The sequence below is a fragment of the Tachysurus fulvidraco genome, chromosome 2, assembly GCF_022655615.1.
Source record: "Tachysurus fulvidraco isolate hzauxx_2018 chromosome 2, HZAU_PFXX_2.0, whole genome shotgun sequence".
NCBI lineage: Eukaryota > Metazoa > Chordata > Actinopteri > Siluriformes > Bagridae > Tachysurus > Tachysurus fulvidraco.
Genome location: NC_062519.1, coordinates 18934336 through 18951835, shown reverse-complemented (window position 1 = coordinate 18951835; position 17500 = coordinate 18934336). Strand labels below are relative to the sequence as shown.

Genomic DNA, 17500 nt, shown 5'->3' with positions numbered 1-17500 from the left:
TGTGTGTCAGGAAGATGGAATGAAGCTACAGAAGCTAGCAGACTCGGTGGCAGAGGGGACAATGCCAGATGAACTGATTAGGATCCTGAAGAGTTTATGGGGAGATGGAGGAGTTCAGAATGCTATTGAGAGATCAGCCGAGCATCAGCTCAATGATTCTGCTGCTTAGTACGTGTGTGTGTGTGTGTGTGTGTGTGTGTATGTGTGTGTGTGTGTGTGTATGTTTTTGTGTGTGTGTGTGTGTGTGTGTGTGTGTGTGTGTGTGTGTGTGTGTGTGTGTGTGTATATATATGTGTGTGTGTGTGTGTGTGTGTGTATATATGTATATATATATATACGTGTGTGTGTGTGTGTGTGTGTGTGTGTGTGTGTGTGTGTGTGTGTGTGTGTGTGTGTGTAATAATTGATCTGCTTCAGCTTCTTAGGTGATCTGGACCGGATCTGTGCTGCTGATTATGTGCCTGATGATCTGGATGTTCTCCATGCTCGTATTAAAACCAGTGAGATAGTTGAGGAACAGTTCACCTTTAAAGAGCTCAGCTTCAGGTACACACATACACACACACACACACACACACACACACACACTCTGTCTCACACACACACAGGAGCATTTTCCTCCCTGAGATTCCCACATTTTGCCCTACAGGATGTTTGATGCAGGTGGTCAGCGTCCTGAGAGGAGGAACTGGATTAAATGTTTTGAAGATGTGACCTGCATCATCTTTTGTGCTGCACTGAGTGCTTATGACCTTGCACTGGTGGAGGATGAGGAGGTGGTGAGTTACCATGGCAACAAATCTCTCTCTCACACAAACACACACAGATTTGGTTAATATGCAGTGTTTTTTCACTGGTCCGTTACAGAACCGCATGCATGAGAGCCTCTACCTGTTTAACAGCATCTGCAACCATAAATTCTTCAGCAGCTCCTCCATTGTCCTGTTCCTCAACAAAACCGATATATTTCTTGACAAAATCACCAAGGTGCCACTGACAGTCTGCTTTCCAGGCTACAAAGGTGTGTACAGAGGCTGTGTCGCAAATGCCATACACACATTAGTGCATTATGGGTAATACACAAAGCTGTTAAAAACACAGAAAATATACAGTGTATGTCGAATATCCTGCTTCACAACACTAGTGTGCTGAGCTCCAGGGACTAAGCCCAGGTACGTGCTGTGGTTGTGTGTGTGTGTGTGTGTGTGTGTGTGTGTGTGTGTGTGTTCAGGTTTGAACACATTTGAGGATGCAAGTAACTTCATCAGGCAGCAATATGAGGATCTGAACACCAACAAAGAGTCAAAGCCGATCTACACACACCTGACCTGCGCTGTGGACACGGCCAGCATCAACAGCAGCTTCAACACTGTTACTGACATGATCATCAAAAACCTGAAGGAGTGTGGACAGCTCTGATCTCTCTCTTTCACACACACACACACACACACACACACACACACACACACACACACACACACACACACACCTCCTGTCAGGCTTGGATGACTTCCTTTGGCAGACTCTGCTTCAGTCTTCAGTCTAATTCAGTCCTGTGGCTTGTAGAAAATTATGTATTGATATATTTTAAGCAAATATTATATTATGAAATAATAAATTAGATAATTATACAAATAAACTAAGAATTATATACTTAAACATCCATTAGACAAGGATCAGAGCACAATTTACACAGAAGGCATTGCTGCACTCACTTTTGTGCTGAATATTTTAAATGGTACTGATCTGATATGATGCTGTAGTGTATCGTGGAAAATACAAGAACCACAAACAGCTTAAATGGCCTGTGTTCAATAAATGTAGAGTTCTGAGTGTGTGTGTGTGTGTGTGTGTGTGTGTGTGTGTGTGTGTGTGTGTGTGCGCGTGGTGATAAGACTGTATAGATGTATATACATCTATACATACATGTATATATTTGGGAGTGTTTGTGTCTTTCACTGGAATTGTCAATTTCATTAACCAGGTTTTTGGCCCTTGTGTGTTGGGCATCACACAGTGTGAGTCAGTACTTTACACACCACACACTGACCTGTGGGATTTGTGGGGGACTTCTATACAATTCTATACAATTCTATAGTATAACTCTATAAACAGGGGGGCACGGTGGCTTAGTGGGTAGCACGTTCGCCTCACACCTCCAGGGTCGGGGTTCGATTCCCGCCTCCGCCTTGTGTGTGCGGAGTTTGCATGTTCTCCCCGTGCCTCCGGGGTTTCCTCCGGGTACTCCGGTTTCCTCCCCCCGGTCCAAAGACATGCATGGTAGGTTGATTGGCATCTCTGGAAAATTGTCCGTAGTGTGTGATTGCGTGAGTGAATGAGAGTGTGTGTGTGTGCCCTGCGATGGGTTGGCACTCCATCCAGGGTGTATCCTGCCTTGATGCCCGATGACGCCTGAGATAGGCACAGGCTCCCCGTGACCCGAGGTAGTTCGGATAAAGCGGTAGAAAATGAATGAATGAATGAACTCTATAAACAGTAGAATATTGGCTGCAGAATCAAGAATTATAGAATTAAATGTCACTTATTTCTGCTCTAAAATAACTATCACCAAAGCGAAATGTTCAGGTTTTTTTCACAATGCCAGAATATAGGGAATGGTTTTAACTCGGAGACAAAATGTCAAACTTAACTTCATGCGGTTCGCGCGCCACCTGGTGGATGAAAAGGGTTTTAGGAGATCAGAGCCTTGTTGTCGTGTACGCGCTGATCTCGCGAGATTAGAGCCTGATTGTCGTGTACGCGCTGATCTCGCGAGAGTTCTGCAGGTTGAGCTGACAGTGGTGAAGATGGAGGGCGGCGGTAATGGAGGACTGGCCGGGAATAATAAACAGAATAAAGCGATGTTCGCTGGAAAAGGTCGAACCGAATTCACGCGAAATCAGAGGAAAGATTCTGAGGTGAGCGCATCTTTATTTACTCATGTGGTTACGTGACTAAATGACTCATATGGTTCATAGTATCCTCTGAGGTGTTAGCATGCAGGCTAACGCTAGCTCAGGCTAACAGGCTAACGCTAGCTCAGGCTAACAGGCTAACGCTAGCTCAGGCTAACGCGAGCTCAGGCTAACAGGCTAAACACTTTCTTCAGATTGATGCTTCTGTAACACCACCACCACCAATAACAACAATAATAATAATAACAATAATAATACATTCGAACATAGTAAATTAAAGAGACTTGAGGTTTAGTCTGTTTTGTCTTTACTAAACCTGGGAAATTAAAATATAAGGAGAAAATTAGTAATTAAACCCCTTTTGTAAAGCTGGACCACGATTCGGAATTAATATTTGTGTTTATATGTTAATTCTGTGTGTGTGTGTGTGTGTTACAGGGGGGGTGTGAAGCTCCTGATCTGGAGTTTCAGTACTTTGACTCTGATAAATGGGCTACTGAACTGTCAGGTAACACAACACGGTAACACAGACACACACACACACACACAAACTTTGAGATGGCATGAAAATTCCTAGTTTCTGCTCTTTTTCACTGCTGGTTTTGAGAATGTAAGACCCCCCCGCCCCTGCGCACCGCAGCATAAATGGCTGCCCACTGCTGTGTGTGTGTGTGTGTGTGTGTGTGTGTGTGTGTGTGTGTGTGTGTGTGTGTGTGTGTGTGTGTGTGTGTGTGTGTGTGTGTGTGTGTGTGTGTGCGCACTTTGGATGGGTTAAACACAGAGAACGAATTCTGAGTATGGGTCACCGCACTTAGCCGTAGGTCACGTGAAAAATAAAATAATATTGCAGGAAGCATTATGAAAGTCAGGTGTGTTATTATTTAACTAATACTAATGCCAGTGTGTGTATACAATGTGCTAGTAGCTAACAGCTATACACTAGAGATCAATTAAAAGTGCACTGGACAAATGAAATTCACTTGTGATTCACTGCTCACTATCAGCTATAAGTTTCCAGTGGTGTGAATATCACAGTGAACACGTGGCCCATGTGCTCTCTTCATTAGCCGTACTCTTCCTCACTCGGTTGGGGGCACACAATGTGCTTCCTGTCACACATGATTATTACTACAGCGTTCATTATAGTATTTTAATATATGTGTGTGTGTGTCAGAATTGTACAGCTACACTGAGGGTCCAGAGTTTCAGCTCAACAGGAAATGCTTTGAGGAGGATTTACACACACACCGTAAGTCTCCCTTCATTTCCATGGCAGTAAGAATTAGCAGCAGTTTTAGATTACATTAAAACTGTGTGTGTTTGGTGTCTATGTGCTGTTTGTGCTTTACAGTGTGTGAAAAGCGCTGGGTGGACCTCAGTGTGTCAGAGCACCGGGCTCATGCTCTGCGTTTGCTAGATGGACTGGACGTGACCTGCAGAGTTAAAAGATTAAAGGGTGCCAGGGCTGTACTCTACATGGCCCAAGGTCAGTCAAACACACACTTAGATTTACTTACATGGGTTTCAGTTCATTCTCAGCAGTGCATCAGGTGATCTAGATCTGTGGTTAAGACAGACCACTGAACAGAACTAGTGAGCTGCTAGTGCTGGGCTCTTGAGCAAGGCCATTAACCACCATTAATCTACATCATCTCAACCTAGAAATAAGAGAAATGTAAGTAGCTCTAAATAAGAACTTCTGCCAAACTGTAAAGTTAACACAGCAGAAGCACTGAAGTACCATAACGGCTGATGAGGTCACACACACACACACACACACACACACACACACACACGTCATCAGCACAACACACACACAGTACTCTGATCACTAACTACACTCATGTTCAGATTTTCTCATTCACATAAACTGAGAGTCCTGTCTAACTGTGTGTGTGAGACAGGGACGTTTGCTGAATGTAGCTCTGAGGTGGAGCTGCAGTACTGGGTGAGGTATAACGTGTTCCTACTGCTGGAAGCTGGAACCTTCTCTGCCCTGGTGGAGCTGCTCAACATGGAGATTGAGTAATTCTTTGTCACGTCTCTAACAATTTATTCATTAACAACAATGATGATGGTAATCATGTTAATGGAGTTAATCGAGGACAAGATGAAGTTAGAGTAAGGGTGTGACTACTGTAGAATGTTGGAGCATTGAGAAGTCTAAACTGCTGTGTGTGTGTGTGTGCGTGTGTGTGTGTGCGTACATCAGCAATAATGCAGCTTGCAGCAGTGCAGTGAGGAAAGCTGCCATATCCCTCGCAGACAGCACAGACCTCAGGTACACACAAACACACACAAACACTCACGCACAATTTTAACAGTCTTAAACAACCTTCATTCCTGGTGTGTGTGTGTGTGTGTGTGTGTGTGTGTGTAGGGTGCTCTTAAACATCTTGTATCTGATAGTGGAGACCATTCGGCATGAAGAACCTGCAGATCCTCCTGAGTGGAAAGCATTAAGAGAAACCTTTAAAACTGAGCTGGGTATGTGTGTGTGTGTGTGTGTGTGTGTGTGTGTGTGTGTGTGTGTGTACTGAAATGCAGAGGTATAACTGATCTTGTGTGTATTGTTTAGGTTCATCGTTGTATAACAGTGAGCCGGTTTCTGTAATGCTCTTCGCCATGATAACTAAGTTCTGCAGTGGCCACGCCCCCCACTTCCCCATGAAGAAAGTGTTACTGCTGCTTTGGAAAACCATTCTGGTAACCTGTCCATGTTTGTCTGTCTTTACTAACACACAGGAGGGTTTGTGTGTATAAATGTGTGTGAGTGTGGCTTTGTGTTTGGTGAACTGAAACATTATGACCGATCACAGAAGAAGCAAATAGTGTTTTTATCTTTTATCGTAACAAAGGTGCACTTCATCATATGTGTTAGATAATAAGCCAGTAGGTGGTTCATGCAGTCGACATCATGAATAAGGGAGAAATGTGTGGAGACAAAATCATTACAGCAGTGTGACGGGGTCTGTGACGGGATCTTCAATCAGGAGTGCTGAGTGCCCAAAGGCCGGTCTGAGGAAGGGCAAACTGCTGAAGGTGTTTGGTGACAAGGTGTTGGTTTAACCTGTGTTTCTGAACACACTCAAGTCGTTCTGATGTGTGTGTCCAAAGAAGTTTACTAACGTTTAGGCCACACTGCAGATCTTTCTGAATTCTGATGGTGTGTCGTAGTTTAACATCTCATTCAGTATCTGTTTATGTAGTGTTTTAAGTAGCTCCATGGTCCTGGAGACACCTATACTAATTACACTAGTTGTTTTGATATGCCGTGGTATTGTGTGTGTGTGTGTGTGTCTGAGAGAGAGAGAGAGACAATAAATGTGTGTAGGTCTGTGGGAATAAGTGTGTGTGTGTGTGTGTGTGTGTAGTTCACGTTGGGAGGCTTTGAGCAACTGCAGAGTCTAAAGGTGTGTAAGAGAGCAGAACTGGGTTTGCCCGGCCTTCCTGAAGACAGCATTAGAGTGATGAAGAGCATGAGGGCCTCCTCCCCCCCTACCTCAGCCTGTGACATTATTGACCAGCAACAAAGACGTACACGCAGAGAACACAAGGTCACTTTCTCTCACTTACACACAACTTAACACTTAACACACTGTTTCTCTGCCCATCTTCCTCTCACTTGTCCTCCTCATCTTTTTTTTCCCACCTGGTTTCCTGCACCGGTCTCTATCAGGCCCTGATAAAGCAGGAGAATTTAGAGGCCTTTAATGAGAAGGATCCCTTTAAGACCGAGGACACACGGGAGGAAGAGGAGGAGAGTGATGACAACGAGAATTCTCTAGAGGCAGAACCTTTTCCTGTGGAGCGTGATGAAGTCATGGCCCCACCTCTTCCTCACCCCTCCTCTGACAGATTGTCCTTCCCTAAAGGGCTTCCGTGGGCTCCAAAAGTCCGGTACAGATACATTTAACACCCTGTTTCACCCACACACAGACACAGGCCTCGTTTACACCTGCTGTTAGTCCTGGGTGACCGCATCTCAGTAGGACGTAGGGCTGGGCGATACGGCTGAAAACTATATCACGATATCAGTGTGTCATATCGGTCGATATCGATAATTATTGATTTTATGACCCCTTTAAAATTAGGACCAGGAGAAAAATATATTAGATTTAAACCTTTTTATTTGAAACTTAACCTTCCTCTGATCAGAATCCCCTCAGTTATTAAGACAGAAACGTCACCAACCAGGAAACCTCCAATAAATATAATGTAAACATGAGTCTAAAGTCACAATGAACACTTAACTATTATCTCTTAACATAAACAGAGAAACCTGAGAATTTAGTGCAGGTTTAGTTTGAGGAAGTTCACTAGCTGTTCACCTTCTGGTGAATAAAGTGTGTAAAATATGTGCAGTGTTTAGTAAAGAGAAATAAACCTGAGGTAGACTGAGATTAGGGCTGTAGCTATCCAATATTTTAGTAATCGAGTTTTCTACTGAAAATGTCATCGAGTAATCAGATAAAATGTGTTTTTGCTTAAAGAGCAATATTAAATATACACGAGAAAATAATTGATTTCCTTTTTTTTTTTAGAAAAATGAACTTTTATTTTTTAATACATTGTCTGCAGTGCATACAACAATATTGTCTATCACAAATAAACATTTAGATAGCCGTTGTTTCTGTCTGTACTGTGGACAACGACAAAGTTGACTGAAGAATTAAGTAGATTTAAGTGTCAAATATTCTGGGTTTAAAATTAACACTTTACTGAGATGCAAAAACAAAAAATAAATTACTTTCAAATTACCTTTTTAAAGTATCAAAACTAAGGCATACATTAAAAATAAATAAATTATAATACAAAAATACTGCCTTTAAGTCATGCAACTTAACTTCAGAACTAAAAGATTTTAAAGCTACAGCTCAGGCAGAACAGAAGTCTTTACTGTCTTCTTGGAATGATTTGTGGTAATTAAAAGGCAAAAATTATGGACAGGAACCTGGACCCAGAGACCATACATGGTGTCACACAGTGCTTTAAGCATATATAACATGGACGACGTGCTGTTGTGGTGTCAGCTTCCATTTTCTGTCGTTTTCTCCTGTTTCTTTCTTCTCTTTGCTCATTCACATTATCACTCCCTTCCAGTCCACACATGCCCTCAAATCAAAAGACCGCTAACTCCTCACATCTCCTTCCGCTTTGACGTAAGTGCGTTGTCACACACACACGCGCACACGCGCGTGCGAGAGAGCTTTAAAATGAATTAAAAGAGGCTTTAAATAAAATTTAAAAGAGAGATTTTTGTAATCAGTTTACTTGAGGAATCGTTTCCGCCCTAACTGACACATCTGTAATATAAAACACAAACCTGAGACACTACAGCAACATTGTATGAAATATAAAACCTGCACAAATATGAAAAAGTAGCTTTTTCTATTTTATTTAGAATTTCCTCGCTCATTGTGGCTCATTTTCTGCTTATCAGTCGCCGGTTACTGAAGCACGAGACAACAATATGGCATAACCAAACATGATACTGTTACATGATTGTCTGTTAGCATGTCACTCCCTATGTTGCTAGGTTACCAGAGAGCGCTTGCCTTTGTTAATGCAACCAAACTTGCAACCTCTGTTTTCTTCCGATGAAGGATAAAAAATATCGAACGTTTTATCGAGCACATTTTATATCGCTATCGTTCACGTGTCTATCGCGATACATACCGTTATCATTTTATCACCCAGCCCTAGTAGGACGGCACTATGTACTGATGTATACGGAGTGTAACGTATCCTGAAGACACTAATTATAATTCAGAAGTGCTTTGGGACACATAAGCACGTCAGCTCTGCAGTGTGAATGCCAACGTGTCTCACTCTATCCTGATTGTCTCATTTGTTATGTTTAAGTTTTGTTAGCAGAGAATTCCAGTGGAAGTGATGTATGAAATCTACACAACCAGTCTGCACACTTGTGATTTAGTCACATGTTAATGCCAGTTGTGAACAGGGCCACAGACCCAAATGTACTCTTTGTGTGTGTGTGTGTGTGTAATAGGGAGAAAGACATTGAGAACTTTTTGGAATGTAGCAGGAGTAAATTCATCGGCTATACACTGGGAAAGTGAGTCACTTTAACTAACATCTATATTCATTGCTTGATTTTATACAAAGTGTTTAGTGTGTGTGTTTGTGTGTTACAGTGACACAGACACAGTGGTGGGTTTACCACGGCCAATACATGAGAGCATCAAAACCCTCAAACAGGTAATACTCTGTGTGTGTGTTTGTGTGTGTGTGTGTACACTGTTTGTGTTATACATGTGTTTGTGTTTGTAGCATAGGTATGTCTCCATTGCAGAGGTTCAGATCTCAAAGGAGGAGGAGTTTCAGAAATCTCCACTGTCTGGGGTGAGTCTCTCTCTCACTCACTCACTCTCACACACACACACACACACAAATACTCTTCTTGGTGGGGGCAGTGATTACTGAAAGGGAAATAATGTGTGTGTGTGTGTGTGTGTGTGTGTGTAGGGTGAGGAGCAGATTGATCCGTGTGCCACTGAGCTGCTGTATCAGGGAATTTTACCCAGCCTGCCTCAGTACATGGTGAGTGTCCAGTCATAATGACTGTTATAACAACAGTCACACACCAAACAGCTCAGTGACGTGTTTACACACACTTCAGATCGCACTATTAAAGATCCTGCTCGCTGCTGCTCCAACATCAAAAGCAAAGACGGACTCCATTAACATCCTCGCTGATGTTCTGCCGGAAGAGATGCCGTAAGTCTGACACACTGCAGATCTGTGTGTGTGTGTGTGTGTGTGTGTGTGTGTGTGTGTGTGTGTGTGTGTGTGTGTGTGTTAATGTTGTGTATCCTTACAGAACCACAGTGTTACAGAGTATGAAGCTGGGAGTGGATGTAAACCGCCATAAAGAGATCATTGTTAAAGCCATTTCTGCTATTTTACTGCTCTTACTGAAACACTTCAAACTCAACCACATCTACCAGGTACTCTCTCTTTCTCTCATATACACACACACAAGTAAGGAGTTTCACAATAACATTTTGTGTGTGTGTTCCAGTTTGAGTACATGGCTCAGCACCTTGTCTTTGCTAACTGCATCCCGCTGATTTTAAAGTTCTTTAACCAGAACATCATGTCCTACATTACTGCAAAAAACAGGTAACTCACCTCCACACACACACACACACACAATGTAAGAACATAATGAGGTAGTTTATTGTTTACAATGACAATAATTTGTTTCAGTATTTCAGTATTAGACTTCCCCCATTGCATCCTGCATGAGTTACCTGAGCTCACAGCTGAAAGCATGGTAACACGCACACACACACACAGAGTACTATATGCTGGAAGTATCATGTACAAATTAGTTGCAAATGCTGTGTGCGTGCGTGCGCGTGTGTGTGTGCGCGCGCGTGCGTGTGTGTGTGTGTGTGTGGTTACAGGAAGCTGGAGATAATAACCAGTTCTGTTGGAGAAATTTATTCTCTTGCATAAACCTGCTCAGAATCCTCAACAAACTCACCAAGTGGAAACACTCCAGAACTATGGTACACACACACACACACACACACACACACTGCAAGATATTTGAGGTTGGAAAATAAATGATATTAAATGAATTATTAGCAAATATTATTATTTACAATATTGTATTTAACTGAGCAGCAGCCCAGCGCACACACACACACACACAATTGTTTTTATGACTGGTGCATCATCAAGATTGCTCAGATCAGCAGAGAGCATCCTGAAAGTTCAGCTTCAGTAGCATCCAGTATGAGAGCCTGAGCATCATGGATGAAAATGTGTGTGTGTGTGAATGTTTGTGGGCCCACAGATGTTAGTGGTCTTTAAATCAGCTCCGATCCTAAAGAGAGCTCTGAAGGTGAAGCAGGCAATGCTGCAGTTGTACGTGTTGAAGCTTTTGAAGGTTCAGACTAAATATCTGGGTCGTCAGTGGAGGAAGAGCAACATGAAGACCATGTCAGCCATCTACCAGAAGGTTCGTCATCGGCTCAATGACGACTGGGCGTACGGCAATGGTGAGTCTCGCACACACTTACGATTAGAAGTCTTCAGCAATGTTGCTTTTCAGTTACACAGCTCCAGTAAAACGACATGATATAATACATCAGTAAAAGTTTTTATTTGCCTTTTAAACAGAACTTTATCATGTTTGGTGGTCACTGGATAAATTGCTAATTTGTTTATATTCTGTAAAATAGCACAGTTTATAAAGAGTGAGAGTGAGTTGAGTTAGTGAGACCAGTCCACAGCACAGTTAGATATAAACCCCACATAGACCTCCTCTCTCTCTCTCTCTCTCTCTCTCTCTCTCTCTCTCTCTCTCTCTCTCTCTGTGTAGCAGATCTGGACGCACGTCCATGGGACTTCCAGGCAGAGGAGTGTTCCCTGCGTGCGTGTATCGAGCGTTTTAATGCACGGCGGTATGATGCAGCTCAGCAGAACCCGGACCTGGTGCCGGTTGATAACTGTCTCCAGAGTGTTTTGGGTCAAAATGTGCCGCTACCTGATGACTTTCACACAAACTACGACCTGTGGCTTGAACGTGAGGTGTTCTCTAAGCCCATCTGCTGGGAAGAATTGCTCCACTAGGGCTTGGTCATCATGACAATGGGTGTGGCTTCTGCATTGAGAGGCACATGGTGTCACAGCATCACTCTCAGTCCTAACGACACATTTAAGATCAACACTGAGTCAAAATTCCTGACTCCTGAATTCCATTTACTCTATATACTCTATAGGACCTGTGTGTGTGTGTGTGCGCGCGCGAAAGGTGTGTGTGTGTGTGCGCGCGCGCGAAAGGTGTGTGTGTGTGTGTGCGCGAAAGGTGTGTGTGTGTGCGCGAAAGGTGTGTGTGTGTGTGCGCGAAAGGTGTGTGTGTGTGTGCGCGAAAGGTGTGTGTGTGTGTGCGCGAAAGGTGTGTGTGTGTGTGCGCGAAAGGTGTGTGTGTGTGTGCGCGCAAAAGGTGTGTGTGTGTGAGCGCGCGAAAGGTGTGTGTGTGTGTGCGCGCGAAAGGTGTGTGTGTGTGTGTGCGCGCGAAAGGTGTGTGTGTGTGTGCGCGCGAAAGGTGTGTGTGTGTGCGCGCGAAAGGTGTGTGTGTGTGCGCGCGAAAGGTGTGTGTGTGTGTGCGCGCGAAAGGTGTGTGTGTGTGTGCGCGCGAAAGGTGTGTGTGTGTGTGCGCGCGAAAGGTGTGTGTGCGCGCGAAAGGTGTGTGTGTGTGCGCGCGAAAGGTGTGTGCGCGCGTGAAAGGGGTGTGTGCGCGCGTGAAAGGGGTGTGTGTGCGCGCGTGAAAGGGGTGTGTGCGCGCGTGAAAGGGGTGTGTGTGCGCGCGTGAAAGGGGTGTGTGTGCGCGCGTGAAAGGGGTGTGTGCGCGCGTGAAAGGGGTGTGTGCGCGCCTGTGTGTGTGTGTGTGCGCGCCTGTGTGTGTGTGTGTGTGCGCGCCTGTGTGTGTGTGTGCGCGCCTGTGTGTGTGTGTGTGTGTGTGCGAGCGCCTGAGTGTGTGCGCGTCTGTGTGTGCGTGTGTGCGCGTCTGTGTGTGTGTGTGTGTGCCCTTGGGATCCTTTGGTCATGTGAGTAGACTTTGAGGTAAAGTGTGTAATCTTTATAAACTATTGTATATTTATCGAGTGCTCACGATTAAAAGTGTTTCCATTTTCTGTGATGACATTTTTATTGCTTCTGCTGTCATTTCTTAATTGCAAAAATAAACTGATATTAAAGGAAAGTTATTTATTTATTTATTTAGTTACCGGTGTGTGTTTCTGAGATGTGACCACTGATGTGAGGATGTAGGACTTCTATTCAGGCAATAGGAGTCAATTCCACTTTAACATGACGAGTTAGTGTTTTATGTTTATGTTTATGATGTGGTAGCCTAGTGATTAAGGTGTTGGACCACCGAATGTGAAGGTTGTGAGTTCAATCCCAGGTCCACCAAGCTGCCACTGTTGGGCCCCTGAGCAAGGCCCTTAACCCTCAATTGCTCAGTTATAAAAAAAAATGAGATTATGTATGTAGCTCTGGATAAGTATGCAAAATGCAGGTGCGTGTGTGTGTAAAAGTGTAATCAAGGTCCTTTGTGAGTCGCTTTACTCATTCGGTTCTCTTGAACAACTCTGATGTATAATACTTTTGATTCAGCTCTTGGAAGAATGTAGAAATAATTTATCTATTTTGTGTAATTTTATTTAAACAAAAACAATAATTGCTTGGTTTTATTACTTATAAGAATCAGTCCGTGCTGCTCTTACACCAGAGGCTGTGCTATAGATAAAAACGTGTAAGGGAATCGACTCGATCAGAGAGTCGTTTGGAAAAGAACCGATTCGACCATAAAGTTGCTCAGTGATTACGTAAAATCGATCCGGGTTGAACGAGAGAGAGAGAGAGAGTGTTTAGAGGAATAATTCAGTGAGTCGGTTTAGATGAATCACCTGACTCACAGAAGCTCCGCTGCAGAAACATGGTGAAGGTAAAGAAAAGATCTGTAAACTTCTGCTGTTGTAGTCTGAGCATCATAGTCTGAGTTTTAGTTTCTGAACAATCGACAAACCCGAATTTAATCCGAGTGAATTATTACATTAGTGTGAACTGGTTTATTTCACTGGACATCAGATCGGTCTGGTGCTGATATACATCCCTGTCATTACCTGTCATTACCTGCACTTAATGACATGCTTTTATTTAATTTATCTTTTTAATGAAAATACTTTAGAGTCAAAAGTTTCTCTCTCTCTGTCTTTCTCTCTCTCTGTCTCTCTCTCTCACTCACACACACACAGTTGTTCAGGAGGATTGTCCCAGGGCAGAACAGCAGTGGTCCAGGAGTTTGCACTGTAAATCTGTTACACACTTTACTGTAAGAACATCATTAACCAGCATTTGTTTTTCACTCTGTGTGTGTGTGTGTGTGTGTGTGTGTGTGTGTGTAGAGCGTGAACAGTGAGGCACAACACAGCATCAGTGCAATAGAGCGAGACACGTATCAACATGGGACCACAGGTAACACACACACAGTTCCCTAGGAGCTACAGTGTTTGTGTTGAAGGGTTAATGATCCAATACACTCTGTATTAATAATGCTGTCACTGATATCGAATTTATATAATAATAGATCATTAGATATATTAGATCTCTCCTTACCACCCCCACATCTCTTTAAACACACACATACACACACACACCTACCTTATAAAATTGCTGTTTTTTTTTTCTTTTAGAGTAAGAACTAATGCGTCATTCAGCTATTATCAAAATAATGACTGATCTTTGCAAATAAAGTGTGTGTTTAGGTGTGTGTGTTTGTGTGTGTCTGTAGGGGTGTGTGTGTATTTATGTGTGAATGATCAACTTCATTTGAAGATGACTAACAGTACCTCCCTTTAAAAAGGTAGAAATGTAGTGGTTTATTTTTATTGTATAGTTTTATTTATGAGTAGTGTACACACACACTTACACACCCACACACACTGACATACACTGACATAAAGACACACCTACACATACATGTGTAACATGTTTTAGGTTTCATGTTGCCATACCTTCGAGAGCAACATGCTGTTCTATGTGTGTGTGTGTGTGTGTGTGTGTGTGTGTGTGTGTGTGTGCGTGTGTGCGTGTTAAAATCTTGGTTGAGTCTCACTGACGATCGAATCAGTTGAAATCTGCTCATCATGATATTAATACAACTGACCTCTAAGATGCATTTTTGCCTTTTGCAGATGACAGTAAGAAACACGTTGCCAGTGGGTGTCGGCCTGGTGAAAGGCGGAGTCTCGGCTCTCACAGGAGGCGTGTCCACAGTGGCCAGCAAAGTACCATTTACAGGCAAGAGGAAGGACAAAGCAGAGTGAGAACGAACATGAGGATAAACAAGGCACTGAGATGTGCAGGACAAATACTATGTCTGTGTTACACGTGTGTGTGTGTGTGTGTGTGTGTGTGTGTGTGTGTGTGTGTGTGTGTGTGTGTGTGTGTGTGTGAGTGTGTTACATCACCATCTGTTGTTTTATTTTTGATTTTAAGCTTTAAAATGCTGAGATTGTTAAACCTGCTGTTACAGAGAGATCATGACACCTTATTAGGGGTTTGTGTGTGTGTTTGTGTGTGTTTGCGTGTGTGTGCTTGTGTGAGTGTGTTTGTGTGTGAGTGTGTTTGTGTGTGTGTGTGTTTGTGTGAGTGTGTTTGTGAGTGTGTTTGTGTGTGAGTGTGTGTGCGAGTGTGAGTGCGAGTGAGTGTGTGTGTGAGTGTGTGTGTGTGTGTGTGAGAGAGAGTGTGAGTGTGTGTGAGTGTGTGTGTGTGAGTGTGTGTGTGAGAGTGTGAGAGTGTGTGTGTGTGAGTGTGAGTATGAGTATGTGTGTGTGTGAGTGTGTATGTGTGTGAGAGAGGGAGAGAGAGAGTGTGTTTGTGTGTGTGAGAGTGAGTGTGTGAGTGTGTGGGTTGGATATTGCTGTCAATTCTAGAATGTTTTTCTTTCAGCTTTTCCCACCACAGTGAATCATCTGAATCCACCCAATTCTATCCTCATCATCCTCGACTCTCACAACCAGTTACCTTCATGTAACACATCCATGTAACACGTCCTTCCTCTTGACTCCTTCCTAATCCTGTCCATCCTAGTCACTCCTAAAGAGAACCTCAATATCCTCATCTCTGCTACCTCCATCTCTGCTACCTCCATCTCTGCTACCTCCATCTCTGCTACCTCCATCTCTGCTACCTCCAACTCTGCTACCTCCATCTCTGCCTCGTGTCTTTTCCTCACTGCTACAGTCTCTAACCTATACAGCAGAGCTGCTCTCACTGCTGTCTTCTACACCTTTACTTTCATTTTTACTGACACTCTTCTGTCACACACATATACACACACCACACTCCTGACACTTTTCTGTCATACACACACACACACACACACACACACACACACACACACACACCACACACACACACTACTGACACTTTTCTCCACCCACTCCAACATGCCTGCACTCGTCTCTTCACCTCTTTTCCACACTCCCCATCACACTGGATGGTTGACCCCAAATATCCCTGATGTATCCCCACCTCCACCGTCAGTCCTACAGCACATCTCACTGCTGTCATACTCCTCTCACACATATCCTGAACTCTTCTGCCACTCCTGACATCCTCATACAGCTCCGTAGCACTTCTAGAATGTAATATCTTGAAATAAACTTCATTTAAAATTAAATCCATGTGAACTTTTAGACACATGTTCTCTGTTTCTGACTGTAATGTACTTCGAGCTGCAGATCTTCAGAAAATAATCTGCTTGTTTTCCCACTGTATTCCTGTGAGGATCATGAACACTTCACACCAAAGATATTTACTACTCACAAAGTTTATTGTCTCTGTTCATCAGTGTCAGTCCTGCCATTTCTCAACATTATGGAGGAACCTGTTAGTGGTGCTAGCACTCACAATGCTAGGTGTAATTAATATAATGGGTTTACTGTCTTTATAAAACACTACATGCTCTATCATTAGCACTGAAACATCTCCTGTCCGGTGGTAAAGTCACTTTGTTGGGGCAGTTGTGGCCTAATGGTTAGAGAGTCTGATTCGTAACCCAAAGGTTGTGGGTTCGAGTCTCGGGCCGGCCAAGACCGAGGTGCCCTTGAGCAAGGCACCAACCCCCCCAACTGCTCCCCGGGTGCCGCAGCATAAATGGCTGCCCACTGCTCCGGGTGTGTGTTCATGGTGTGTGTGTGAACTTTGGATGGGTTAAATGCAGAGAACAAATTCTGAGTACGGGTCACCGTACTTAGCCGTATGTCAAGTCACTTTTTAAAATGTAATATTTCACTAACAAACAGAGAAATTGCCCCAAACTTTACTAGACTGTTGTACAGAGTAAAGGGGGGGGGGGGGGGAGACGGACAGACAGACAGACAGACAGACAGAGAGAGAGAGAGAGAGAGAGAGGGGGGGGTGTTTAGGTTAGATTTCTAAGAAATCCCGTCCGCATTTTTGTTCAGGCACTGTACATACACTCTATTTTGGGGTCCTTTACAGATGCCGCGAGCCAGTCGCGCTCTCGCCTCCGACCATTTTGAATGTTTTTGTGTACTGTTTTTATTACGTTAGTCTCGATACGTGATTAGATACATTCTTTTTTCTGTTTAGTTTGCAGATAAAAGCAAAGATGAACCTTGAATTGCTCGGTAAGTGTGTTTGATATGTAAGTTAGTGTTACGTTAAGTTAGCTAACCGACATAAACTAGCGATTATTTTGCCATCATTTTTCTGCACACCCACTTTCCGGCAGGCCCCGCCTCCTGAACCCGCATTGGCTAGTTTCACCAATCGGCGCGCAGATTCCGTGGAAGTATGAAATATCAGCCAATTCCTATTCAGGAGGCGGGAATTCATTAGCCAATCATTGAACACCTTCCCGGGGTTTGTCGGAATGCGGGTGGGAAAAATAATGATTTTCTTAGTCCAAATGATTAGCTTGTTGCTTGTAAACAGCCAGTGGTCGTGTAAAGGAGCTACAATGGCAATAAGAGTTTTATTACAAATAAATGAGCAAACATTTACCAGTAAATTGC

At 43.5% G+C, this 17500-nt stretch overlaps 3 protein-coding genes across 9 annotated transcripts in view; all 3 read left to right on the top strand.

The window, feature by feature from the left end:
* Positions 1-1833, top strand: part of LOC113648859 (guanine nucleotide-binding protein G(t) subunit alpha-2-like) — a 7306-nt gene extending 5473 nt beyond the window's left edge. For all 5 annotated transcript variants that reach the window (XM_027156332.2, XM_047804664.1, XM_027156331.2 and 2 more), the window contains 5 exons: positions 11-168; positions 418-546; positions 650-779; positions 868-1021; positions 1232-1833. In XM_027156332.2, coding sequence (XP_027012133.1) covers positions 11-168; positions 418-546; positions 650-779; positions 868-1021; positions 1232-1419 — 759 coding nt within the window. In that variant the 3' untranslated portion in view covers positions 1420-1833. The remainder of the gene's footprint in view (positions 1-10; positions 169-417; positions 547-649; positions 780-867; positions 1022-1231) is intronic.
* Positions 1834-2600: 767 nt separating this feature from the next.
* strip1 (striatin interacting protein 1) lies at positions 2601-11720 on the top strand. Of its 2 annotated transcripts, none has more exons than XM_027156415.2 (21): positions 2601-2918; positions 3354-3423; positions 4090-4164; positions 4267-4401; positions 4820-4940; positions 5128-5196; positions 5296-5402; positions 5494-5621; positions 6290-6472; positions 6595-6815; positions 8929-8994; positions 9074-9137; positions 9210-9281; positions 9405-9479; positions 9559-9656; positions 9760-9886; positions 9961-10061; positions 10149-10215; positions 10349-10453; positions 10744-10948; positions 11275-11720. In XM_027156415.2, exons 1-21 carry the CDS (start codon positions 2616-2618, stop codon positions 11520-11522), a joined length of 2640 nt encoding a protein of 879 aa, XP_027012216.2. In that variant the 5' UTR covers positions 2601-2615; the 3' UTR covers positions 11523-11720. The 2 variants fall into 2 exon arrangements, with proteins under 2 accessions (XP_027012216.2, XP_027012215.2); XM_027156414.2 differs by having other exon boundaries at positions 11272-11720.
* Positions 11721-16949: 5229 nt separating this feature from the next.
* Positions 16950-17500, top strand: part of rbbp5 (retinoblastoma binding protein 5) — a 7067-nt gene continuing 6516 nt past the window's right edge. For both annotated transcript variants that reach the window (XM_027156545.2, XM_027156544.2), the window contains exon 1: positions 16950-17113. In XM_027156545.2, coding sequence (XP_027012346.1) covers positions 17095-17113 — 19 coding nt within the window. In that variant the 5' untranslated portion in view covers positions 16950-17094. The remainder of the gene's footprint in view (positions 17114-17500) is intronic.